Raw genomic sequence first — 27,665 nt, 5'->3', positions numbered from 1 at the left:
TCTAGCAGGGAACTTTAGCTTTGGGGGTCTAGCAAGGGGTTCTATCTTATCCCCCATCTTGTTTAATGTTTTCATTAAACTGCTGAATGAAGTCATCCAGGGATTTTGAGTGTGGATGACACTCAACCCTACTCCTTCCAGTCTGTTTTCACACACAATTTACAGTGTTGGTTTTGAACTTTAAAGTTCTTCATAGTTTGGTACTTGATGGATCACCTTTTCCCACATGTACCTGCCCAATCCCTGAGGCTTTTATCTGAGGCTCTAGAAGGCCTATGCCAAGTAAGGCATGGTGGGTGCCAACAAGTAAAAGGGTCTTCTAAATAGCAGCCCCTCGACTGTGGATTGCTCTTCCCAGAGATGCTCATCTGGTGCCTACCCTAAAGGTATTTTGACACAGGCAAAATCCTTTTCATTTTCCTGTTTTAAATTATGTTGTGGTTCTAGCATTGTTTTAGCTTTGTGAATTGTAGTCCTCTGTTCTCCGTTTTAAAGTTATTTAGTGCTGTGTATTTTTATTTTTATGTCTGTTTTTAAGTGATGCATTTCAATCTATTTATGTTGTTCCCCGCCTCAATCCAGAGGGAGAGGTGGGTAAGAAATAAATATATTATCATTATTATTATTAATTTTATTTGTTGTCTTTCATTGTATGTTTATTGTAACTGTGATTTTAATATTTTCCTCTAAATTATAAGCCACTTAGAGAACAGTTATTAGGTCACCTAAAATAACCTAAATAAATGGGAGCATGCAAACTTGTTTTTCTTTTAACGTCTCTGCTGGGAATATTCTTCATAGCATTTCAAAAGTAACCATGGCATTCACTGTTGTCATACTAGGTTTGCAGTGCCTGGATAGCAAGCGGTGTAGTTAGTGACATTAATGACCTTCAAAGAGTTCATCAATTGCTTGTAACATCCTTGACTAAAATACAGGCTGGAAAAGAAACACAAAATCAACTGTACAATGAAGGCACATCAACTATGGAGATACTGGCTGTGCTAAAAGCTTGGGCAGAGGTACTTTTTTTAAAAAAAAGAAAAAGTGGTTGCATTAGTCCTTTGGAACTATAATTGTAGGACAGAGATGTAATCCAAAAAGTAGAACTAGTTCCTCGTTGAGATGGACTGTTTGGAGAAAACATGCAGATTTCAGCCAGATGGGCTGTTCTATTATTCAAATCCATATTGGAGAGCATTATTATTTAGAACTTTTTTTTTAAACCAAGCAATTTGAAGCAAGTGTCTTAGCAGGAAAGTGATCTTTTCTAACTTCATCTTCTTTCTCTTGCACCAGACAGTAATTTCCTATGTATACTCAGTAGCCTTCCTTATATTAGATCTGTGACCTATAGAGCTTTTTTTTCTAGACAAGTAGGTTATCTTTCTTTCCTCCTTTTGCTGTACAGTAATGGCTCTTTTCTTGTCAGGAGCATGCCTGAATGGCTATCAGAACTGGTGGCTACCGCATGCACTCCTATAAGAAGACCTCTGCTGATTGGCATCAAAGATGCATCTATTCTAGCATCCTGCATAGTCAACCTGATGCCTCAGGGAAACAAACAAGCAGGAGTAGAAAGCAATGCCCCTTTCCCATTTTCCTTCCCCTGCCCCAAACTGGTGTCAGAAGCATATTGCCTCTGAACCTTGGGATTCCATATATAATCATCATCATCATGTCTAATAATCAATGGCAGCCCTATCTTGCATGAATTTTTCTAACTTTCCTTTACAGCCATCTAAGCTATTGGCTATTACTATATCTTGTGGCAACAAATTTAATAAATTAAATATGTGAGGTGCCTCATGTTAATAATACTTCACCCATGAATGTGTGGAATGACCTTCATTAATGCCTATTATTAAGTGATGATATTCAGATTCAACGGTGAATTGATTGATATAAGATTGCTTGGTATTACATGCATTGGACTATTAAGCCACTGTGTAAATCCGTAGATACTATTACATTTTAAATAATGCTGTGTGCTTTTTGAGAGTTGTAAATTACAGCTGTTTCTTACATTCTTATTCAGCGACCTTGTAACATAGTTGTCCATTTACTCTTGCTGTTTATATAAACAGGTTTACATAGTTGCAGTACAAAAACGGAAAAAACAAATTGATACCAACAGGCCACCTTTAGTCATAAACATCACGGAGGAGAGCTGTAGGGATCAAACACCTTCAGTGGATGAACTTCTGGAGCTAGTCCAAGCAGACCTGGGGAATCTGAGCAAACTCTGGCTTGCTGCCCTTCAGGATTTTGCTCTCTTAACTTTGCCTTCAGAATACAGCGCTCAACTTCCTGTTGAAGGTAGGAAGGCAAATAGAGCAATAAAGTTTCAATAAAGTGAAGACAATGGCCTGGTTCAGACGACACGCTAAACCATGCTGCTTAACCACAAAGTGGTTAAGGGAATCCTTAGCCATGGTTTGCGGTGTCGTCTGACACACGTTTTCCCTAACATTTTGCTCCGTTAACTACATTGTGGTTAGGCTGCCAAACCACGTTCTGCAACTTGGTTAGCGGCACTAACCATGGCTGAAAGTGTCGTCTGACAGGTGTACGTGGTTAACGGGCAGAAATCATAGCGCCCGAAGTATAGAGCAGCTGAAATTGCTGTGGCTGCTCTATACTGAGGGCTCCGTGCCCATCAGGGGTGTGCTGTGGAGGGGGAGGGTTTTTTTCCTTAAATGCCCATTGGGGGTGTGGGGTGTGCTGGGGGGGAGGAGGAGGGGGTTTTGCCTTCTTAAATGCCTATCGGGGGTGGGGTGGGCTGGGGGGAGGGCAAGGGTCACCCCCTCATTCTACACACGGCGCACAACATGCCTGGAGGGCGGAGCACGTCGCGGCCACCATTTTGGTTTTTTGTTTTTTTACGGAAAGGAGCGCAGGAGCGCACCAGCACAAATGTGTGTAGTTTTTTTAAAAAAACAAACAAACGTCGCCCTCCCCCCAGCCCAGCCCAGCCCAGCCCCGATGGGCATTTAAGAAGGAAAAAAACCTTGCCCTCCCTGCAGCACCCCCCCGATGGGCACGGAGCCTGCAGTATAGAGCAGCCGCAGCAATTTCAGCTGCTCTATACTTCAGGCTCTATGATTTCTGCCCAATAGAAGATTCAGGTGCTGCATTAACCGCTTTGTGGTTAAGGAAAATTTAACCACAAAAGGGTCAATGGTGTCATCTGCACCCATTTTGCATGTGGTTAGCATAACCACAGCTAGCCATGGTTACGTTAACCACAAAACCCAAAGTGTTGTCTGAACCGGGCCATTAAGTTTACTGAAGTCACCTTTAAGATTATCTGAATAATATTACTTGCAAAGAATAACTTGCCAGACGCTTTTCATAGATGTACAATAAAGAACTGTAATTAAAACTAGGGATGTGCTCCGCTTCTAATCGGACCGGCGAATTAGAAGTGAAGCGGGGTGCTTCGCCTCCCCTTAAGGCGGAAGCGAAGAGGATTGGGGGGCCGGCGGAGCGTGGTGAAGAGGATCGAAATGAAGGCGGATCCTTCGCCTCGATCCGGAGCTCCGCTGGAAAGGTAAGTGGGGTTTACCGGGCCCTGCCGCTGTCGCCCATGCAGCGACAGCGGCAGGGCCCAGTAAACCCCCCCTCCTCTCCCTTACCTGCCTCCGTCCGCGGTCCGTCGGCTTCTTCAATTGAGCCCGTGGTTCAACCAGGAAGTCTAGGCCGCACTTGCGGCCCAGACTTCCTGGTTGAACCGCGGGCTCAATTGAAAAAGCCGACGGACCGCAGATGGAGGCAGGTAAGGCCCCCCCTCCCCCTTGGTCCCTTACCGGGCTCTGCCGCCGTCGCCGCCGCATGGGCGGCGACGGCGGCAGGGCCCGGTAACCCCCCCACCCTCCTCTCCCGGCCTTACCTGGCACCACTCCCCTCCACTGCGGAGCTCCGATTCGGAGCCGGAGCTCCGCGGCGAAGAGGAGCGGAGTATGAGCGGAGCGGGCCGATCCGAAATTTTCGGATCGGCCCACAGGGCGGAGCGGGGGGTCCGTGCACACCCCTAATTAAAACAATAAACACATTTCAAGTTATTTGGAAAACACTGAATATTTATTGCTTTTTTTGTAGGGGGAGCTTTCTATACAGCAGAGACAATTGAAAATTCAAGACCACACTATCAAAACTCCTGGGCTGTGATTCTCCATGCTACAGCATTATGGCTTACCAGCACAGGTTTCCTTATAGGGGATTCAGATGAAGGTCTAACTAATCTCTCTCGACCTGTCACTCCAACTACTATGTGTCAAGACTCAACATCTAGAGCTGCTGTAAAATCACCAGAGGATGTGAATAGTGATAGATTTCATCTTGTCTTGGGTTAGTGCGTATATAAACTTCTCTTCATGTTATTTTCAGCAACCATTTTTGCCAAGTGCCATTGGAAATCAGTATGAGCTATCAGGTATATGTCAAATTGGTGAACATGCCACACTTGATAAAACTGCCTTATTGCATAGGATTATTACAGACCATCATTGCATTGCATTGAATTAGGCTAATGGTCCTTTTTAGCTGAGGACACTTGACCCAGAATGGCAACAGATCTGAAAGGTGGTTCCCCCAGACTTTGGAGTGTATGATCTACTACTGATACTTAAATTGCATGTTAAATTCCACCTGGTATTTGTCAATAGATTGATGTCGTATTGGAATTTAAGTCTAGTTGTATTAATATAAAATGTTTTTTTTACAGTTCATGGCTTTTCTCCCTTCTTCTCATTAGGAATTAGTGTGGAATTTCTCTGTTCCCCTCGGTCAGATGCAGCGATGGAAAACATTACTAGTTGTCTACATGCCCTGCAGGCACTCCTTGATGTTCCTTGGCCAAGGTCTAAGATTGGTAGTGATCAGGTAACAATCTAATTTGAAAGTTATGAGTTTGAATAGTTAGGTATTTTGATTGCCTTTGCCTGACATCTGTAAGAAACTGCTTCCTGTCCCATTATGATGTTTCATGATCACTCCTTAATATCCTTTCCCAGGACCCAGAACATGTGCTCCTGGGTTTTCTTAGGAGCTTAAGGCAATTAAGGCTAGAGCAATGGTAAAAAAAACACCTCAGGCTGATTCTGATATGAGTTAGAGCCTATGTGAGGGCCCATTCTGTGGCAGTTGAAGGCAGCAAAGAAGTCTTCCTTCTCTGTCTTGGTTACATCAGTGTAGTGTTGACTGGTGGAGTTATTTCACTGGTTAAAGGGCTACTCCGTCTTGTTCCCCAGGGTGCCGAGGGAGAGCTATCTGAAGCCTGCTCTGACAAGTTTGCCAAACACTTTACTGATAAAATCACTCACATATGATCAGTGTTGCTGTTTTATTGTTATGTATCTTATCAGTTTTGTTTTAGGTTGGCTTGAAATGGTTGTATTTTATTGACCCTGTTCAGATGACACACTCTTATTTATTTATTTATTTATTTAAAAGATTTATATCCCGCCCTATATCATTAAGATCTCAGAGCGGCATACAGATTAAAAACATACAGTATAAAACAATAAATATGCACAGTTAAAAACAAATTAAACCATGATCCAAGTTAAAACAATATATAATTTAAAAGCTGTAAAAACAGTTAAAACAGTTAAAACAATGTGCCAGTGAGTTTAACCATCAAAGGCTTTGTTAAAAAGCCATGTTTTTACTTGGTGTCGAAATGCAGTCAATGTTGGCGCCAATCGGGCCTCAAGGGGAGGGTATTCCACTCTTCATCCTAATCTACCTTAAGGATGTGATGTGTTAAAAGTTAGTAAAAAATATTTCTTTATTTCCCTTTATATAGGAGCTGAGCGTTGAGCTGTTGAATGTTTTGCATCGGCTCATACTGACCAGAGAATCTCCTGACATTCAACTTGCTGCTCTTGAAGTTGTTCGGCAGATTCTCTTTGCAGCTCAAGAACATGTCAAGGAAAAACGGAGAAGTGCAGAAGGTTTTTTGTTTAATTGCTTATTGTTTTTGGTGATAGAAGTGACTATATTTCTTGTGGCCATGTTTTATTGTAGATCGGAAAAAATGCTAGGATTCTCATTACTAGTGGCATAATGCTAGCAGTATACTTTCAACCTGCATCCCTGCTTCATTCCTATATTTGTCCTGCACTAAAACTACTATATTGAATTGTCTTTGCAAAATTACTATATTGAATTGTGGGGGGTAGAGAATGAGAATAATAATAATAATAATAATAATAATAATAATAATAATAATAATAATAATAATTTTCTAACTCGCCTCTCCATCCTGATCGAGGCAGGGAACAACAACAAGTATAAAATACATAAAATATTAATCAAAACACAATAAATCGTTCCTCCTTTTCCTTTTAATAGCATGGCTATTAAGTATAGTGTGACCTGCTAAAGTTAATAATTCTTACCCTACAACAGGGGTGGGCAACTATGAAGGGTTGGAGGAGTCACATTGGAATCCCCAGAACCCTCTGGGGGCTGCAGCCCTCTCCTCCCCTCTGCAGCTGGAAGTTGCCATGTCACTGCATTCCCAATTATTCTTCTGGGAAACAAAGTGTGTGGGGAATGGGGAGGGGTGGGTGGGATAGGGTGAGGGGAAGTGCAATTCTGCTGGGAAACAAAGTGCACCCTCACTGTGCACCTTGTTTCCTAGCAGGAATTGCTGGGAAACTCTTTTATCTATGAGGCAGCAGTCTTCTGCCCTTCATGGGGAAGGGTCATCTGCACACAGAAGCTTGTTTCTGTGAATGAATTGCCCTTGCTGTCTCAGTGATTATATTTCGTGTCATTTTGTTCATACATACATTGAAATTACATCAATGCAACCAATTACTGTTTATAAAGCTTCAAGGAACAAATTTCAAGTAGTGAACAGAAGAGCACTTGGGTGCCATATATATTTGTCCTTTCTTTTATTTTAGTTGATGATGGGGCTGAAGAAAAGGAAACATTGCCAGAGTTTGGAGAGGGCAAAGACACAGGAGGACTGATACCTGGAAAGTCCTTAGTCTTTGCGACGCTGGAGATGTGTGTGTGCATTCTTGTAAGACAGTTGCCTCAGCTTAATCCTGCGATAACAGGTAGTCCTGGAATTACAGCTGGAAAACCTCAGTTGTTATCGGAGAATGGAAGCAGACTGGTAGCAGCAGCATTAGGAATCATCTCTGATGTCCCTGCAGTCTGCTCACCAGAAGGTAGGATGAAGTCCCAAGATATGCTTAATTTGCAAGGGAAAAGCTGATGTGGGCAGAGAAGATCAGTGGCTTTGCCATTATATTTTCAGTTTATGGACAAAAGCAACATCGTCACAATTTTTCTCTTGTCACTTTAGTCCTTCCTAATGGATTAAAAATAATTTACTGAACCAACTGAGAGTGCTGTTGCACTCAAGTCCTGCTTGTGGGTTTTCCGCAGGCAGCTTGTTGGCCTCAGTTTGAACAGAATGGTAGGTGGATTCTTGATTTGATCCAGCATGGCTATTCTTGTGTTAGATTAGATAACATACAAGTAGCCAAATTGTGCTTTAAAAAAGACTCACAAATGGTCTACTTGTATATCCAGTGTAACAAAAGATCATGGTTCTGAGATTACACTTCTGATGTAACGAGACCATTCACATGAGGACTTCTTTAGTACACATCAGCTGCTCACTCCTGTCCTGCTTGTGGGTTTCCAGTCGACAGCTAGTCGGCCACTGTGTGAACAGAATGCTGGACTAGTTGGACCCTTAATCTGAACCAGCATCTCTCTTCTTAATGTTCTTATCGCCTTCTCCTCCGGACTATCAGTGTACATCATGTACATTGACCAAAAACGACAATTTAAACTGTCATCCAATTAGATGCGATGCCATGGATTAGTCTATCTTTCCCTCTCCTCTGGCTAGGCGTTCAGGGCTGATTCAGAGGCATGGGAGCTGACTAGAACACACTTCCCTCATGACCAAATTACCTTTGATTGCTTGGCAGGGTCCTTGCTTGAAAGCATCCCTGATGTGAAATACCACCTCATGTTAAAACTTGGTACCTCAGAGCAAAGGCTTCAGTTTAGAATGTTTTTTTCAGTGGGATGTTATTTTAAATGTCTTGCAGCAAAAAGGTGCTTTGAGAATGCTCTTGTATACCTAGTGGGGACTACTGTGCATCCCAAATCCCCTAGTCTTTTAATGTGCTGAGTACAATTTTCAAGCAACCTTTTATCAGTGACAGATGGGTGGAGTGCTTTCCACTGGTGGGGGACAGAAAGACCAGAGCGCCTTCACCAGCAACATGAGACTGAGCCAGCATCCCTTAACATAAACTAGCTTCAAATAGTCTTCACTGATCAGTTGCTATATAAACAGTTTAGTAAGAGAGTGGAGCTGGCCATATTACAATTGCAATAATAGTTGCCATATTATTGTTTTTCAAAAATTGATCTCTCTTCAGATAATTAACCGTCAGTTTATGTTAAACGAAGCTAAAATATCTTGCTATGCTTACAGTTCTTACATTAGAAGTGAGGATTCCTATTAAAGTACAAAGCTGAACTTGAAGTAAATGCAAATTGGAATGTTTTGCTTTGTTCAATAGTCTTAACAATGGTATTTACACCGCATTTTTGTCATGTCCTGCAGGGAGCATTGCTGTTCTTCCTACTATCCTGTATCTGATTCTTGGAGTCCTCAGAGAAACTGCAGTGAAAGTTCCCACTGGCCAGTTACCCTTGACTGTTGCTGCATCATTACAAGCTCTTAAAGGAGTTCTGTCTTCTCCCATGGCTCGGGCAGAGAAGAGCCAGACTGCTTGGAATGAGTTGCTCCGTAGTGCTTTGGTCACTGTCCTTAACTTTTGGGATCAAGGTATTGCAGACTGAGGAAGGTGTTTGGGTATAACTCAATGAGTTCAGGAGGAGAGGCTATTTTTCTCTTGCCTTTCTTCTCTACAGTAGTAGCTGTGAACATAGGCAGAGTACTTTCCCCCCTCACTAGTGAGTAATCATAATTAGCAGCCACTTATTAGAAGAGCTCCTAAATTAGACACGATAATTTCCAGGTAGATTTGGACCCTGGTACCTGTCAATAAGCTATTGCCTGCTAGGACTAGAGTTGGGGATAGGGATAAAATGAAATATACCAACAAAAACAAGATCCCTCATGTCACTGCTACACTAGAGGTTCCATTTCTCTCTTGCTTCATTTAGTTCCTAAAAAAATCCCCAAGCCAAATGGTCCCCAACAATTCATGTTGAGTACAAATTTGCAAGAGATTCTCAAATATACATCCTATGTGGTTTTGTTTATTTTGTAGCTTGACTCAAAACCATAATGACTTGTAGTAGAACTTTAACTTAAAATCTTGATTTATGAATTTTGATTTCTGAAATACTCCTATTTCAGAACAAACATTCTAATATTTTTGTCATTGCTTTATCCCTGTTTTATCATTGGTAGATGTTGCTGTCCAAGAATTGGACGAAGGCAGTCTGCTGACTGCAGTTGCAGTATTTATTTTGTCTACAAGTCCAGAAGTTACTACCATGGAGTGCCTTCAGATATCTTGTATTGAAAAGTTTAAATCAGCAATGGAATCTAAAGATCCTATTGTAAGTACTGGGTGTTTGTTTAGAAATCTGCTACCATTGCTATATGTTTATTTTCAGCTCTGACATTGAATGCTGGGTATCCTCACCAGCTGAAGCGAGGCAGGTGGCAATGGTGGAGGCCATTTCAGTTGTAATGCCTTGGTTGTAGAAGGTGCCTACACCATTGTCTTTTAGACACCAGGTGAAGAACGGTTTCTCTTCCCAGCTTCTGATGTATTTCTCCCCATGCTGAGATTATTTTCCAGTCAGAACCTTTTTGAACAGAAGGATAATATAAACATGTTTTAAATAAATAAAAATGCTGATTAAAAGCATTTAAATGTTGACTTAAAAGTTTTAAATGTTGAGGTTTTAAACAGGTGGCAAGAATTAGCAGGCATGTGTGATTTTATTTATAGCATCTTTAAGAACATCCCGCATAGAAATAAACGTTTACACGGTTGTTATCACTTTGTCATCTGAGAAAACAAGTTCTTATACTTTGATAAAATGGATGAGAAGATTGTCTGGATATGTTCATGGTTTCTGTATTATCTTTTCTACCTCTACAAAACACTTAACGACTACAGCCTCTTTTCTCTCGCTACTGTTCCTCAGTGAAAATAACAATCTGCATCAGCCATTTATAACTAAATTTTACTCTATATAATTAAGCCCGTACATGTTGATACTGCACCAGCCAGTCAACCCTGATAATTTAGTTGAGAAATCTGAAATCATCTGGCCAAGAGATCTCCATGATTTTCCATGAACATCTTCTCGCAGTAGATGTTCCACAGGGTCCATGTCTAATAAATTTACCTCATGAGCTGAACCTCTTGTGGAGAGAATTCAAGAAGTATAGCTTGGATCCTAAGATAAGTTAACTTAAGGAAGTTAATGGAAGCAAAGTTTCCTTTCTGCCCCAGCGCAAATGCACATCAGCAGTCCCGTATCTCACATTGTTGAAAGATACTTTTTGGGATATGCAAGTGGCTCCAGAGGAAAGGAGGGGACATGATACTTCCTTTCCATTAACTTTCTTAAGTCAAATTATCTTAGAATCCAGGATCAATTTTGGCAGATTCCCTCTATTCCAGCAACTCCCCATGTCCCATTCCATATTGATCAGGAGGGCCCACTAACCATCCAGAGAGAAGCTTTTGGGGGGCACAGGTGAATGTGTGGGGAGAGGAAACATCCTTAAGCTAATTTACTTTGGGATCAAGTGTATGTTTCCTTCCCCTTGATGCTGAGGTGCTCTTCATACAGATCTCATTTCCACTTTGAGTTGGGATGTATGGTGTTCTTAACCTCAGCACAGTTTACAGCTAGAGAAAGGGGGAAAGAGCACAGGGTAATCATATGTATTGGTATCTGACAGCAGCCTTTGTATTAATTCCTCGTGGCAAGGGGGAGAAAACCCTGGATTTTCATTTGAAAACAAGGTGTGCAGGGAGCATGTGCCTTGTTTTAATGCAAAATCATGCTTCCCCAGAGCTTCCACGAGCACAATTTTGCATTAAAACAGCTCAGTTCCATGCGCCTTGTTTTAAAGGAAAAATGCATCTTTTCTTTTTGCCACCAATTTGGCAATTGCAGGAGTAGGTTCCAAGGGATGGAAACTGATCCCCAGACCCTCAGAACATGCCCGTCCCTGTGCTAGCTCCAAGAGCAGATCCTGCCACTAACATTGGGGTAGTCATTTCGTTCTTATGATTATGCTCCTATACAAGACTGCACTACAAATGCAGCTCATTTTAATTGCAGTCTAATATTATCTTCTTGTTTTATAACGTGGGATTTTCCTAATTCTTTTTAGGTACAACTTAAATGCTATCAGCTGCTCCTAACCCTTTTTCAGCACCCAAACCGTGCCGTCTCATATCCTTACATTCATTCATTAGCACCATCAGTTGTGGGCAAACTGCAGGAAACAGAGAAAGCTAAACCTGAGAATTCTGCTGAACTTCAAGTTATTCAGGAAGGGATAAAAGTGGTGGCTGCTGTTATAGCTCTTGCTGAGGAAGAGCATCGTAAGTATCCTTTTTAGGGCAAAATAGATTGAACATAGCTGCAAATAAATGCAGATTAAAATATGGGTGTATTAATGCAATTTCAGTTGTCAAAGTATGTTCAGGATTCATGGCATTGTTAATCTATTTACATTTCTTGATGTAGGCAAAACTTTTAAAATTAGTTTTGATTTCTTAACCAAACCAAAGTTCATTCTACATGCACGGAATGAGGTAAAAACATTTGCACATAATCATGCTATGCTATATAGGAGGGGGGAAACACATCCAGCGCCTAGGGTGCTGAACAGGTGTTTGGATTAGTCATGTCTCACAGTATGTCCTGTTGTACACTCTTGCCTACTTCTATCTTATCCCCCTTTGAGCGATCAGAAATATTTTCATCCCAGCTGCTGCTTTCCCCAAGGGTCATTTAACAGTTGCTCTACATCCTTCTTGACATTAAGCACCAAGAGTATAGTATCATTTCTGGTCAAGTGGTCCCTGTCCTTTTCATTCCAAAATGTCCTCTATTGCCTAACAAATCTAAACCCCTTCTCCCAGCACATTGAGACCCCTCATCTACATCTGTCTAGCTGGTCCAGCACATGGAATAGAGAAAGCTACCTTGGAGGTCCTGGATTTCAACTTCCTACCTAGTAATTTAAATTTTGCTTACAGGACCACATTTGCCAATGGGCATCATGTCCACTAACTGCTCCTCAGCACTATCTACCAGCCTATCTAGATTATTATAAGGCTAGGAGCTCCTAGGAATAGCCTGGCCACTGTGATCCACATATTGATACCCTCAAAATTGGATTACTGTAATGTGCTTTATGTGGGACTCCCCTTAGGGCTGATTCAATGCAGCGCCTAGGTTACTGGGATGCCATACCGTGCACATGTTATTCCAGTGCTAAACAACTGGCTGTCAGTCTGCTACTGAGCAAAGTTTAAGGTGTTGGTATTTATATACAAAGCCCTATACATTTGGGGACAAAGTTACCTCAAGGAACAGCTCCCTCTATATCAGCCTCCCAGGCCACTATGGTCCTCATGAGAGGACCTGTGTCTCTGCCATAGCCTGAAATGGCATGAAGGCAGGCCTTCTCTGTGGTGGCACCCCCTGCCCCCGTGGAATGACCTCCCTTCTGCAGTATGCCAAGACTCAATGCTGACATGTTTTAGATGTTTATTGAAAACATCAATAAACACCTAATGTTGTTAGGTGGCAGGATTGCAGGTTAGGGGGCAGGATTGCAGTTTGAGATTGATAAACAAATGGTCAAAGAACACCTAATTTCCTTGAATGAGTTCAAATCCCCAGGGCCCGATGAACTGCATCCAAGAGTAATGAAGGAGCTAGCGGAAGAACTCTCAGAACCTTTGTCTATTATCTTTGCAAAATCATGGAAGACGGGTGAGGTGCCGGACGACTGGAGGAGGGCTAACGTTGTCCCTATCTTCAAAAAGGGCAAAAAGGAGGAACCTGGGAACTACAGACCAGTCAGCCTGACATCCATCCCTGGGAAAATTCTGGAGCAGATTATAAAGAAGTCAATCTGTAAACACCTTGAAATCAATGCGGTGATCACTAGAAGCCAACATGGATTTGTCAGGAACAAATCCTGTCAGACTAATTTGATCTCATTTTTTGATAGGATAACCTCCCTTGTGGACTGTGGGAATGCTGTGGATGTCATATATCTTGACTTCAGCAAAGCTTTTGACAAAGTACCACATGACATTCTGATTAACAAACTAGCTAAAAGTGGGCTAGATGGAACAACTATTAGGTGGATCCACAGTTGGCTACAGAATCGGACTCAAAGAGTACTTATCAATGGAACCTTCTCAAACTGGGGAGAGGCAACGAGTGGGGTGCCGCAGGGCTCAGTCCTGGGCCCAGTGCTCTTCAACATTTTTATTAATGATTTGGACGAGGAGGTGCAGGGAACGCTGATCAAATTTGCAGATGACACCAAATTGGGTGGGATAGCTAATACCCTGGAAGACAGAAACAAACTTCAAAGTGATCTTGATAGGCTGGAGTGCTGGGCTGAAAACAACAGAATGAAATTTAATAGGGATAAATGCCAAGTTCTACATTTAGGGAATAGAAACCAAATGCACAGTTACAAGATGGGGGACACTTGGCTCAGCAATACTACAAATGAGAAAGATCTTGGAATTGTTGTAGATCACAAGCTGAATATGAGCCAACAGTGCGATATGGCTGCAAGAAAGGCAAATGCTATTTTGGGCTGCATTAATAGAAGTATAGCTTCCAAATCACGTGAGGTACTGGTTCCTCTCTATTCGGCCCTGGTTAGGCCTCATCTAGAGTATTGCGTCCAGTTCTGGGCTCCACAATTCAAGAAGGACGCAGACAAGCTGGAGCGTGTTCAGAAGAGGGCAACGAGGATGATCAGAGGTCTAGAAACAAAGCCCTATGAAGAGAGACTGAAAGAACTGGGCATGTTTAGCCTGGAGAAGAGAAGATTGAGGGGAGACATGATAGCACTCTTCAAATACTTAAAAGGTTGTCACACAGAGGAGGGCCAGGATCTCTTCTCGATTCTCCCAGAGTGCAGGACACGGAATAACGGGCTCAAGTTAAAGGAAGCCAGATTCCGGCTGGACATCAGGAAAAACGTCCTGACTGTTAGAGCAGTGCGACAGTGGAATCAGCTACCTAGGGAGGTTGTGGGCTCTCCCACACTAGAGGCATTCAAGAGGCAGCTGGACAACCATCTGTCAGGGATGCTTTAGGGTGGATTCCTGCATTGAGCAGGGGGTTGGACTCGATGGCCTTGTAGGCCCCTTCCAACTCTGCTATTCTATGATTCTATGATCTCTCTTTGGCTATCGGGTGGTATAGAAATGTACCTATGGCTTTCCCCCAGCTAGAACCTTTCTTAGGATCAGTTTCTAATATGGCACTCCATATTGTATAGTACCTGTATTATTTCATAAACTGCTTTAGGATTTGTGCAAATGAGAAGTGGTATACAAATATTGTTGCTGCTGCTGCTGCTAGGCTGTGAATTGCAGCTGTAGTCAAAGATATATTTTATTATATCAGCTTGGGTTTTAAATTGCAACCAGTAACTTTTTCTACTTTGGAGAAGGAAAAGGCAGTCTTCTAAAATTAAAAAAATACTCCTGGGGAGATAGAGGAGTTCTCTCCACTCCAGTTTTTTGGGCTTAGGGTTCCATTAAGATATTAGAATGATGGCAGCCAGTAAGAGGGAAAAGACAGGGGAAAGTAAAGGGCTGTCTGTCATTATAAGACCACTTGTTAGCTCCTTCAGAATTATTTTAACAGTACATGTTAATTCAGAAGTAAATCCGACTGTGTTCAATGGGGCTGACTCTTTAGTAAGTGTGATTGGGATTGCAGCGTAAGTGCTGCTATTTGTGTAATGAGAGGCATTCATGAGTACTGAGAAACAATTTTTCACTTTTTCACAGGAACTCAGCTAGTGGCTTGCTTTCTACCCATCCTCATTTCTTTTCTTTTGGATGAGAACGCCTTAGGATCAGCTACAAGTTCAGCAAGGAGTCTACATGAGTTTGCTTTGCAATATCTGATGCAGATCGGACCACAGTACTCCACAGTCTTTAAAAAACTAATGGCTTCTTCACCGCCAATGAAAGCTAGGCTTGAATCAGCTGTGAAGGGCAATCAGGAAAGCATCAAGGACAAGTCAACACCTAGGCATTCAAAGAATCCTGGGAAAAGCTCAAGTATTCAACTAAAGACCAACTTTCTATGAAATAACTTGTTTTAAATTCTAATCACTTTGATAACACTGTAAAAGGTCCCTTTTCATTTCTGGATATTTTCATCATGAAGTAGGATTTTATTTTCAGTTCAGCTGTGCTTAACTTTGGAAGTCATTCCAGAGAAGTGCACCCTTGTACCTACCCATATACGGATTGACTCAATCAGTAGCAGGAGCGACACACACAGCAATGGCCACTAGATATGGAAATAGTAACCAAGTATGCTGTACTCTTTTGCATACACAGTTCCCAGTCTGGAAGGTAGTCCCTCTTGCTCAATCAGGGCATATACTTTATAAAGACATTTTAAAAAAAATGTTACCATCCTCTTTCGAAACACTACAGCATTCTGAGTAAAACATATCAAAGCTTTTGTTAGGTATGTTGGGCTCTTGATAGTTACATTAATGACACTGCATATTTATTTCATGTTCTAATATTAGCACAAATGAAGGATATCATGCCTGTGATTTCCATTGCACATCTGCCAGAACCACCCATGCATCTGTATTTCTTGTTGTTTTCTTCTGTGCAGCAACTCCCAGTGCGTAACTATATATATAAAAAAAATTGTAACGCTCATTTGGAATTTTAAAAGCAGTTTGCACATTAAACCTTGAGGGCTGCTTCAGCAAAACTCCTGAGGAATTAGAACATAAGAAGTGCCCTGATGCTGGATCAGACCAAGGGTCCATCTAGTCCAGCACTCTGCTCACACAGTGGCCAAGCAAGGATGAACAAGCAGGACATGGTGCAACAGCACCCTCCCACCCATGTTCCCCATCAACTGGTGCACACAGGCTTACTGCCTCGAAAACTGGAGGTAGCACACAACCATCAGGGCTAGTAGCCATTGATAGCCTTCTCCTCCAGGAATTTATCCAACCCCCTTTTAAAGCCATCCAAATTGGTAGCCATCACTACATCTTGTGGTAGTGAGTTCCATAATTTAACTATGCACTGTGTGAAGAAGTACTTCCTTTTATTTGTCCGGATCTCCTACCAATCAGCTTCAATTACTCAGTATGTACTCAATTTTGGCTCCCATGGAGTGTAGTGAATGTGCATCTTAGGCCACGAACAGGGGAAATTATCTCTTACAGTAGAGTTAATGGCACAAAATACGTGGCTAGTGGTGACAAATGGAGTGGGCCATTCAGGGGATGCCAGTAGGGCTGCATCATGGAATTACATGTGAATGTAGGCTCAGACACGTACATTTGGGATACCATTTAGTCTTCAACATTAAGCTCCAGCGGTTGTTGAAAATACTAATAGTACTATCACATTTTCTTTGCAATTTTAATACATAAATTCCTTACAATTCTGTAATATGTTCCTATGCTAATTGAGCAAACACCTGTTGCTGTAGTACATAAAAGTGTAAAATTACTAAGAGTCGAAAATTCATGTTTAAAATTATATTAGTAGCTTTACATTCTCATGAATTCTAAAACTGTTAACAGCTGTATGATGCCACTCCACTCATACAATTATTTGGGGAATTTATATTTACAATCACCTAAGTTTACATTTGCAGCACTGAGGCCTTATGCTACCCACAACATCCCAGTTACTCAGTAAACCTCATCTTTTAAGTCTATCATGCTAAGTAGACAATTGAAGCTTACACACTTTGTTAAGAATATGAGAACTATTTTAATCCACACCGCCTCTGCATTAAGGCATCTCATCTATCAAGATCTTCACAGGGCCAAATTGATGCATAGATCATGTGTTCAGGTGCCCAGTAACGAAAGGGAAAGTGCAGACTAATTGCAGTAGGCTTGGATTGTGTTCCATTGCAACTGAGTCACCGGAAGAAAATGGTACATTTTAACAATGCATCATACTTAGTATAGAAGTTTATCTATTAATTGTTCAGCTATTATTTTAAGAATTAAATTGGCAATCATTGCTTTGTTTTTTATGTCAGTATTACCTGAAGTAAAGTAAATGCTAGGACAATTAATAGTATTTCCACCTAATAATTAGTGGGGAAAATAAAATCATCTATAGAACTGTGACTCAGGAAGAGCATACTGTATTTTATTATAAATTTTGTACATAAAATTGTAAATTGTACAGAATTAACCAGTTGAACAAAAGTCTAACAAGTCATTTTTCTAATTTACATAAAGCTAATTTTCTTCACTTAAATCTGTGTGCTTGCTATTTTATTTATAAAACCTGAATTTTAGATTTATTTTTAAATAAAACTGCAACCCTTGTCTTAAGTACATTTATTTCACCAGTTAGTCATTTTAAGTATTACCCTCTACATCAAGAGTACACCTTCATTCAACCAGTCATTGACTTGTAGTGCTTTATTTTGAACTGGAAACCCTTGATGATTCCTCCTTTGAGATAAATGTAACATATACTATCTTGTTGACCTTTCTGTAGCTTTTGGAACCAATTGATCATGGCTATTGATGGTCTGTGAGACCAATAGTTACAGTTGTCCCTGGTGTGGTGATCTTAGATCCTTAGGCTTGCCTTTCCCAAAATACCTAGCTGTGTAGTTTTTTGGTATTCCAGCTAAACTGGAGTCAGATAAAGAAAATAGATAATCTATTGCCTGGGGAAAATGGGGACACCATTTTGAAGACAGTGATCGGCTCCTAATAGCACACATATTCCACAGACACTTGCATCCTGCATCCTGTTTCCTTAAGAACATAAGAGCCCTGGTGCATCAGATGTAAAAATCCATGTACACCAGTTGTTACAGAGGCCATGCCTCCAGTGAGCTCCCTAGTATGGCATGAAAGGAATAGCTGGACATGGGTATTTCATTTATTTATAGATTTGTGTCCCACTTTTCAGCCTGAGTCATCTAATATTCTCTTAGCTGTTGTCCTTGAAATTCTGTCTTTAATAATGAGATATGGTTCATTCATTGCATGAACATCCACCAATAAATGTACTATCTAAACCTAAATTGAGCTACTTTTTAAGATCATGTCTCTCCAAGATCAGTGAAAGCACAGCAAAGATGTGTGTTTTGGCAGACCTCCTAAAAGCTGCACATTTGAGGAAGCTGCCTGGGACTCCTGAGAAATTTCAGACCTTCCATCTGTTCCTGTTGCATTATGCCAATGCATTTCTGATCATGACTTTGTGCTATTCAGCTTAATAATTTAACACCAACACTTGCAGTTTCTGTGTGTTACCAAGATGCATGCTCCAATCTATTGTACATTTTAAAGTTATATTGTTTTGCAATATTTCTTCCCACTTTTTCCCTCCTCCCATGGCAGGATTTACACTTTTTCTCCTTATTCCCTGCTCTTTCCTTGCACTGATGTTCATGCGATTTACAGTCAGGAAATCCATGTTGGTTTTGCAGCTATTCTTCATTGCATGTATACACCGCTTATTTTTGTTTTTAAATCCCCATTCTTGTGCAGCAGCAAAGGTGCATATATAGTTAAGAGAACACCCCCTCAAAAGCAAACTGAAATGGCAGCATGCCCTCCTATTTCTCCAACAATTCTAGCGCTATACAATGGCTGTGTTCAGACAACATGATAATCAACAGTGGGATAATAACTTGACAGTTGTTTAAGGGGTACTCCCCACACATCATAATAAACAACAGTGGTGTGGATTAGGATCAGCACTGAGTTGACTTATTCCATGCTGAGTTGACTCAGCCTCCCCCCTTTCTCCCCTCTCAGTCCTCCCACTAGTATCCCATCAGTCATTGCTGCCGAAAAATTATCTTGCTGGCTGGGCTAGAACAGTAGCCGCCACTTTGACCACTCTTGCCTTACAACTCAGTGGCTGACGAAATAACCAATGGTGGCCACACAACATGATAACAGTGGTTCAAAGACCCAACTCTGCACAGGGTTGGTTATTTGCATTGTTATTTCAGCCAAATAACCAACTGTTGGTTAAAAAAAACTCCTACCACACAATACAATAATCCATGGTGAGGTTCCTTGCACTACCAATGAAAGGCTCCCTGCACTACCAATTAGAAGCTATTGTGCAGCTATTCTATCCATCTTCTTCCCTTAACAAATTTTCTGTAGTAAGAAACCTTTGCTGATCTACTGCAAATCACCCAGAGATCTACCAGTAAATCCAAATCTACATTCTGCCCATCCCTGAACTACTTGACCTCTGTACCAATTTTCAAAGGAGGGAGGAAAAATGACAAATATATACCTTGAATATGAATATTGAGATATGAGGAATTACAATTTGGATTTGTGCTCATGGGAAAATGATAAACATCATGATAAAACCCAAGACTGATCCCAGCACCTATTTTCAATAGGCTGAGGAATGAGCAAGCCCTCTCAAATACTGTGCTTTACTTGTTTTCATCCATGTAAAATTGCCATTTTGTTTCAAATAAATCAGTTTATATTCTGTATTATTTGACGTAATATCTCATGCTGCTAGTAATCCACTTGACACAAATCTCTTCATTTTTCTAAAATCGCCATCTGTGATTCATGATTATTGAAACAGCAAAATTATACTGAACTAAAAGCAGAAACTATTAATTTACTGCTCTGTTGAGCAGGTGGTGGCTGATAACTCAGAAACCTGTTTTTATTTGGAAGGAAATATTATCCACTAGGGCTGAACATGGCTGTGCAGTGAATTCTGCAATCTAATACCTTAGTCAATGCAGAGATATTTAAGAAAACCAATTTGTGTTGATATTACTGATTAGGAAAAGCAAGGAAACTCCCAGACAAGCACCACACAGTAATATCTATGACTTCCTAGGTTACAGAGATAAAGTACTGCATAAAATAACCATGTTCCACATGGCAATTTTTGCTGAATTAAGCTGAGGTAGAAGCTTGGTGTACCATAAAACCATCACATGCCTACTTTATTGCATGCCTAACTCAGCCACATGAAGTGAAGCAATCGCAAGACCACCTCAGCTGATGCCTAATTCCGAGTTACACACTAAACACTTTCTCAATATGTCAGTTTAGCTATATTGATTGGCCTTTATGTTGGGTAAGAATTATGTGAATTCGAATGGATCCAGCTTGAGTTGAGCATAATGGGATGGGTTATAAGCCAGATTCTTCACATACGTAGCTTAACTCCTATCTATAATTTAATATATTTATATAGTGTTTAATAAAGGAATTTACCAAAGAAGTGCACTATACAAAACCAGAGATCAGCACAATTTATTTATTATTTATTTTATTACATTTATATACCACCCCACAGCCGAAGCTCTCTGGGCGGTTTACAACATTAAAAATAGTAAACATTAAAAGTATCCAATTTAAAAACAACAACAACATAAAAACAGTATAAAAACATTATCCATTTAAAAACAACAATTCTGGGGTCCATTAAAAACAAACTTAACGTTGTTAAATGCTGTTAAAATGCCTGGGAGAAGAGAAAAGTCTTGACCTGGCGCCGAAAAGATAACAACGTTGGCGCCAGACGAGCCTCATCGGGGAGATCATTCAACAGTTGGGGGGCAACCACTGAAAAGGCCCTCTCCCTTGTTGTCATCCTCCGAGCTTCCCTCGGAGTAGGCACTTGGAGGAGGACCTTAGATGTTGAGCGCAGTGTATGGGTAGGTTCATGTCGGGAGAGGCGTTCTGTCAGGTATTGTGGTCCCAAGCCATGTAGGGCTTTATAGGTTAAGACCAGCACCTTGAATTGGGCTCGGAAACATATGATGATTTCCCAAGTCAAGATCTTTATAGTTCAGAGTACAAGGCAAGGTCAAAGATCACAATAAAGCCAGATAATTCAAACCATGATTCAAGAACAAGTTACAAACTAGCATACACACACACACAGGTAGAGATCAGTCCACCAATAGAGTCTATGCTGCCATCTCCATGGTGTGTCCGTCAAAGAAGATCAAAGGTTAAGAGTCGCAGTAAGTCCAAGATAGAGATCGTGAGAGCACTGAGCAGTAGAGATGTTCCTTTTCAGGGTCTCTTCGATCCATGCTTTCAGGCATACTAGGTCTAGTGTGTAGGATAACAGCAGGCAGCTGAGAATCCTGGGGAGTAGAGATGTTCCTCCTTAGGGCTGTTATTACACTACATCTCAGGCAGGCTAAAAACCCAGGTGTCAGGATGATTCCAGGAATTGAAGAAGGGTTGTGTCCAAACGAGAAAGTGGTCCAGGCATTAGAGATGTTGGTTCCACTACAAGATTCAAACCGAAAAGATCCAAATTTGATGGAGAGTCCAGGTGAAGAATGCTTCAGTTGGTTCAGACAGTGGTAAGTCCAGAAGGAAGAATTTTGGAAAGTAAAGACATTATTATTATTATTATTATTATTATTATTATTATTAGCATTTTTATACCGCCCAATAACCAAAGCTCCCGGGCGGTTCACAACAACTAAAACCATTCAAAGTATAAAACAAACAGTATAAAAACATGATATAAAATACACAGTGCAAACTGATTAAAAACATACCATGATTAAAACATCCTAAAAACATTCTAAAATTGCACAAGTCCCAGCACCTCGGCATTGCTTTCAGTGCAAGGAACAGACCACAATAGCCCTTCTTCTTATGATCTAACTCACAACCTAACAGGCTATGTCTGTTCTGCCCTTTTTAGACAACCTCCATTCTCAAACAGACAGGTTTGGAACACCACCTTCTTCAGCTGAGTCTCTCCTCAGCTATATTTTCACAGAGGCTATCAGCCTCATGAGCTGCAGGTATTTCATTCAAGGTCAAAACCTGCAGCTGTTCATAAGTGTTTAACTCCCTCCTTTGTGAAGCAAGGAAAAATTAAGGTCCCGCCGTTCTAATATTCCACAGTGTTAGCAGGCTCCAATTCAACCCCCTTCCTCAGTTTGTAATCAGATGGGAAGCCAAGCTGAGTTAAATTGTCATGGTCTAGGGCTTTCTGGGACTGGACTGAGTTCCCAATCAACCTAAATCTGAATCAGAGTATACTCTGAACCCATAGGCCTCACACTGGCATTAGAGCTAGTGGCACTGGGGATAATTCCAAAATCACTGAACTACTGAAGAGTTTTTAAAAGTTAGTTGGCAATAGAACAGCAAATCTGCATTGCACTGGAAGTTAAGCATGTGGTGAGGGCATTGCATGAACCCAATTTAGTCTGGATCCACTGGCTTTACAAGCCATTCCAAACTAGTAATGAAAATTGGCTTAATAAGGTGAAAATGTACTTTTGTGGGATGGTCCTGAACCACATTTTTTCTTTTATGTTTTCTTCCTGGAGTGTTATATTTAGTTCACCGAGGGACAATAGATGTAAGCAGATAATTTCCTCCTTCATTTTAAAGGGATGTTATTGTTTTGTGAACCGCCCAGAGAGCTTTGGCTATTGGGCGGTATAAAAATGTAATAAATAAAATAAATAAATAAAATAAAACAAATTAACTTAATTTCTCTGATATCAAAAGTGGTAGGAGTGAAATCAACAAAACCAATTTTGGGTTGAATTATTGGGGACGTATATGTTGCTGTGCTAGAAAGGATGACAATCATGCAGCTTTGGGCTTCTCCACACCATGCTGTTTATCCTGCAACATTACTGGGGCTTCTGCTTCTGGATTCGTTGCGGGATAAAGACTGGTTCTTTATACAGCTGGGTTTTCTTAAATGCATAACACTGCCTGCCATTTACACTGGTAGGTGAAGCCCGGCGGACTGCTATTGGATGCCAGCAGCATTATGCACCCACAGTCCACTTCTTCTGGGGTAGCCCCAGCCCCTTCTTGGCATTTCAACTTCCCTGCCTCCTCTCTCCCACCCATACAAAGCAAGCAATTAAACTTTTTCTCATTTGTGCATAAGTGGGGATGAGGTGGAAAAGGGCTAAAACTTTTCTGAGCTGCAACTGCATAGGAAAGCCTACAATTTCCCCCTCCCCCTCCGTATCCCATTATAAAGGAGAAGGACGCACTGAAAGTGCCGGTGGACCTTTGGCTCTGCAAGCCAACCAGTAACAGAATGGTGAAGAGGCGAAAGGGCACTGGCGCAGCCGAGTGAGACTCCCACTCCATCATCACCACTGGTGACATCATCATAACTGCATCCCCAACATCCGCCCACACAAAGCAGGTCGTTGAGCAATGGCAGAAGCACACAGACAGGCAATGGCGGTTTAATGGCACAGCTTGAAAAAATACCGCATTGTCTCCATTCAAAGATAACAGGAGAAGCACAGCTTTTAAAGCTCAGCTAAAAACTTTTCTTTTTCCTAAAGCTTTTAAAACTTGATTTTGTTCTGACTCTATACTGTTAGTTTTACCCTACCCATTGCCTGTTTACCCTACCCTGTGCCTGTTTGCATTCTCTTCCCCTCCTTATTGCTTTACTATGATTTTATTAGAATGTAAGCCTTTGCGGCAGGGTCTTGCTATTTACTGTTTTACTCTGTACAGCACCATGTACATTGATGGTGCTATATAAATTAATAATAATAATAATAATAATAATAATAATAATAATAGCAGGAGGAAACATGGGGAAATGACTAGAGGACCATGTAAAGCTCCCAGAAATTACCAAGCATGAGGAATGACAATTGCATTACAAAACACAGGTGTAGAAAACTCCTTTGAAAAGCCATTTAAAGAAAGCACTATGAAATCATAGGGCATTGCTATGAGAGAGAGAGAGAGAGAAAGTAAGTGCCTTGCTGATGCCACTTTTCTTTTAGTTATAAGGACTTTGTTAGAACTTTCCCACAGTGCTACTGTAGGGAAGTACTCTTCAGAATACTTGAATACTCAGGGCCAAACCAGGCAATTTTGTCAGGACCACTGTAGGGAGATAAAGTTTTGAACGAAAGATTGGGAATGTGTAGCCCTTCAGATGCTTTGGACTGCAAGGCCCATCAGCCCTAGCCAGCCTAGCTAGTGGTGAGGGATGATGGGAATTACAGTTCTATATCTGGAGGGCTACACATTCCCCATTCCTGAGTTAAACTTTCCATCCCACTTCACTCTGGTACAGAGGTTGCTATTTACACAACATAAACATAGTTGGTACTTAAAGCTTGAGGAAAAAGCTGCTGTGAGAATTGTTTAAAGTAACCATGTAAAAAGCCTTACTTCAGTGACTACAGGGAGAGCAGGACCACATTACAGGGATTTGGATCCAGAACCATTGTTCAGCCAGCTGCTGGATACCACTTGCGGAGTGGGACTTCAACATCCGGTCCTTTGCCTTAAGAGTCCCCTCTATGCCCTCCAAATCTCCTCTAGATCTAACTCAGGATGTACAATATGTTCTTGTCATGGACAGTGACTTGAAATTTTCAGTTGTCAGGTTTCCCAAGAATCTACAGACTGACCAAAGAAGAATTATGAGACTTTAAAGAAGCTTGGCAACGCTTTGTGCCTATGACTGCATAGGCTGCAAACTTGGTTTTTTTCCCTTTTCTTAAATGCTCCTTGAAAATTAAAACCCTTTTTCAAGAACGAAAAAAAGGAAACCACAATTCTTGATAAATAAGATCATTTAGGTAGGTACATGCACAGACAAGTTAATTCTGCCAAGTTAGGAAAACACTTGTATAAAATGAGAGCACAACATCCACAATTGTGCTTTAAAAAATATACTACTTATATACCCGACTGTCATAAAAGATGCAAGGCTAAACTGAATGCTAACTCAACATTTGCAGAGAAAATGGAAACACAGCAGTTAAACAAAAACCCAAATAAAGCCAAAAGTGCTACTGGGCATGCAAAGTTACATGGAAGGACTCCAAGCTAAGTTTACTTCCAGTTTCTGAGCCAAGTTGGAGGGAAAAAATGAAAACTACCTAGGAAAGCATCTGCAGGGAAGAACTGGTAGGTGGGAAAGGGTTAAGCACTGCTGCTGCATTCATGCTTCTTCTTGGCAAATGCCTCTCCTTCATAGCACCCAAACTAGCATTGCAGGGGAATTATGGGGCTGGGAACCCTGTATTTCCTTTGTAATACCACAATCCGGAAATATTGTTTAGGTGTGCCCAAGGGCTTTACATGCACAGGGATTGATTCCCTGCCCCTGCACTGAGCTACAGTCCTGCCCCATGCAACTTTGCAAAGTATTTTTTAAATTCCCTTGAGATCAGAGGCTGCTGTTTAACAAAATCACAAATAAAGTTAAAAAGTCCACTGGGCCTGCAAACTTATTTTTAGTCAAAACAGACAGCAGAAAAGGTGCTAGTCATCCTAGAACAAATTTGGGCAAATGTTTCACATGAAAAACAACACAAATTGTATGCCATCCTCATACAAGTCCTGATTGGCTGGAAGCTAAATCTAAAGCCTTCCTCATTACTTCAGCTCTGAGTAGTACAGTACAAGCAGGATGTTTAAGCAGGGAGTTCACTTCCTGTCTGTTGGATTTAGGAGTTTCAGATGGCAACATCTATAGACAGTTTGCTTCACTTATTATAGATGCTCTAGAAGGGGATGTAAGCTGACAACATTCTGTTAACTGTGTCTGAAAGTTGAAGTTGAGCAAAAATGTATATATAAAAATCTGATAGTAAACATGTTCCAATGTAAAAGGAATGAGTGACTAAAAGAAATTTTACCAACTATCGGTACAAGTCAGTTTCTGTCCACGATCACGTGAATTCAGAACTACTACTTCTTTTAAGTTCTCTAATGCAGTTCACTTTCAAAGTCTAAGTTACATAAAATCTTCAGGCGCAAACCTCATCAACATGACTAATCAAAACATGTAAAGAATGTAATAGGCAACCTTTAACACACTCTCTGTTGCAGCACATTGCACAAGCTGGTGAATGGTAAACACTGCGTTTTACAGCTGACGTAGAGTAGCACTTGTGACTGCCGTGATCCAAGATTACAGACAGTGACATGGTGGGAAAGCTAAGAAGTTGACCCTGTGTTTAGACCCCAAGGATGATACAACAGCAAAACCAAGAGAGAAGTGTTATGAAGCTTCACCCAGTCACTATTTTTTAATTAAAAGGATTTAAACTGGGAATACTTTTCTGCTGGATTAAAGTATTTTTCAAGAAGATGTCTGAAAACCCAGCCAGACTGAATGAGACATTTTATTACTGCATAATTCCATCAGTGGACAAACCAAGTAAGTACCTAATCTTAACTGCTCCTTTTGCTACAGCTGGAGAATAATCTGAAACAGGAAAGAACTTTTAACCATAAAAAGCATAATAGGTTGAAACATCTGTTTCTTAAGCATAAGGAATCATTTGGTAAACTATTTAAGGTTTGGAATGATTTTTACGCATTCTGAGTTAGCTGGGAGTGGAACAGAACTACAGAAAACAACATTGCTAGGCATCTGACCGCATCTATAATAAATGTGTTTTGTTCTGCTTATACTTGGAAAGCAGTGTCATTCCAAGCCATGTGGCTAAGATCTATGGGGTCATTCAGAGTGCTTGTACTATACAAAGATTTCTGAATCCTAGAATTGTTTTATACATTTAGAAGCATAGGCTTCTTCTTATTTGTATACTGTTTCATAAATAAGGCTAGTGAAAATGAATCTATTAAATCTGATACAATGTTTTTTTTAAAGGGAATGTGTTTCATGAGAACTGCTTTTGTGATCTTTTACCTAAAACCTAAAGAATGAAATATCAAATATTTTGTATCGTTAATATCATTATCATAATTTCCCCCTTGACCTATTAATCCATTATGATAAAGGGGTAAAAAAAAGAACCCTCTGTCCTTTGAATAATGAAAGACTTCCTGTCAAAAGTGACAATCCGCATGTAACAACAGCCCATCAGTTAAACAAACCATGGACTGTTGGGAACAAGCAGGAAAGAGCAAGTGCACAGCCTGCAGTGCGCCTGCTACTTCCATTTTTATTGAACAACCTAAGATCAAATCCTTTGTAGGTTGTTGAGTGTGATGTCCAAACTGGGACTGATGAGATGTTTAGGAGTTAAACAATCTGTCAGTTAACCCAATAACAAACCATGGGTTAACCAGTGTGTGTTACGGAGTAAAAGTGGAAGCGGTAGACATGCAGGAGGCATGATCTCTCCTACTCATGCACAACAACCCATAGGTTGTTTAACTGCTTTATGTGAGAACCAGGTCACTGAGTAAAAATATATATCTGACTAGAACCGTATAACTGTTTTGCTGTGGAATATTTGGAACTAAATATTTGCCAAGTTTTAATTACCATAAACAAAGATACAAAAATGACTGACCCTTTGTCTGGAACTCCCTACTAGTACAAATTAGACAGGCACCAGCGATTTGGTTTTTTTGGTGCCTACTGAAAACTTAACCACATGGGACCATAGGACAGTGGGAAGTCCCCACTCTGACTCAG

At 40.8% G+C, this 27,665-nt stretch overlaps 2 protein-coding genes across 12 annotated transcripts in view; both read left to right on the top strand.

The window, feature by feature from the left end:
• Positions 1 to 15,922, top strand: part of HEATR5A (HEAT repeat containing 5A) — a 75,639-nt gene extending 59,717 nt beyond the window's left edge. For all 3 annotated transcript variants that reach the window (XM_063117786.1, XM_063117783.1, XM_063117784.1), the window contains 10 exons: positions 843 to 1,022; positions 2,088 to 2,319; positions 4,102 to 4,350; positions 4,757 to 4,884; positions 5,810 to 5,957; positions 6,918 to 7,190; positions 8,612 to 8,836; positions 9,428 to 9,579; positions 11,381 to 11,594; positions 15,051 to 15,922. In XM_063117786.1, coding sequence (XP_062973856.1) covers positions 843 to 1,022; positions 2,088 to 2,319; positions 4,102 to 4,350; positions 4,757 to 4,884; positions 5,810 to 5,957; positions 6,918 to 7,190; positions 8,612 to 8,836; positions 9,428 to 9,579; positions 11,381 to 11,594; positions 15,051 to 15,355 — 2,106 coding nt within the window. In that variant the 3' untranslated portion in view covers positions 15,356 to 15,922. The remainder of the gene's footprint in view (positions 1 to 842; positions 1,023 to 2,087; positions 2,320 to 4,101; positions 4,351 to 4,756; positions 4,885 to 5,809; positions 5,958 to 6,917; positions 7,191 to 8,611; positions 8,837 to 9,427; positions 9,580 to 11,380; positions 11,595 to 15,050) is intronic.
• Positions 15,923 to 26,143: 10,221 nt separating this feature from the next.
• The window catches only part of HECTD1 (HECT domain E3 ubiquitin protein ligase 1), a 79,808-nt gene continuing 78,286 nt past the window's right edge, over positions 26,144 to 27,665 (top strand). For 5 of the 9 annotated variants that reach the window (XM_063117781.1, XM_063117776.1, XM_063117779.1 and 2 more), the window contains exon 1: positions 26,145 to 26,435. The gene's annotated coding sequence lies outside the window, so the exon portion shown is untranslated. Of the gene's footprint in view, positions 26,436 to 27,665 lie in introns of all 9 variants that reach the window. The other 4 variants (XM_063117774.1, XM_063117777.1, XM_063117782.1 and 1 more) reach the window with 1 other exon arrangement.

Source organism: Elgaria multicarinata, chromosome 2, assembly GCF_023053635.1.
Source record: "Elgaria multicarinata webbii isolate HBS135686 ecotype San Diego chromosome 2, rElgMul1.1.pri, whole genome shotgun sequence".
Taxonomy (NCBI): domain Eukaryota; kingdom Metazoa; phylum Chordata; class Lepidosauria; order Squamata; family Anguidae; genus Elgaria; species Elgaria multicarinata.
This window is presented reverse-complemented; position numbering and strand designations above follow the sequence as displayed.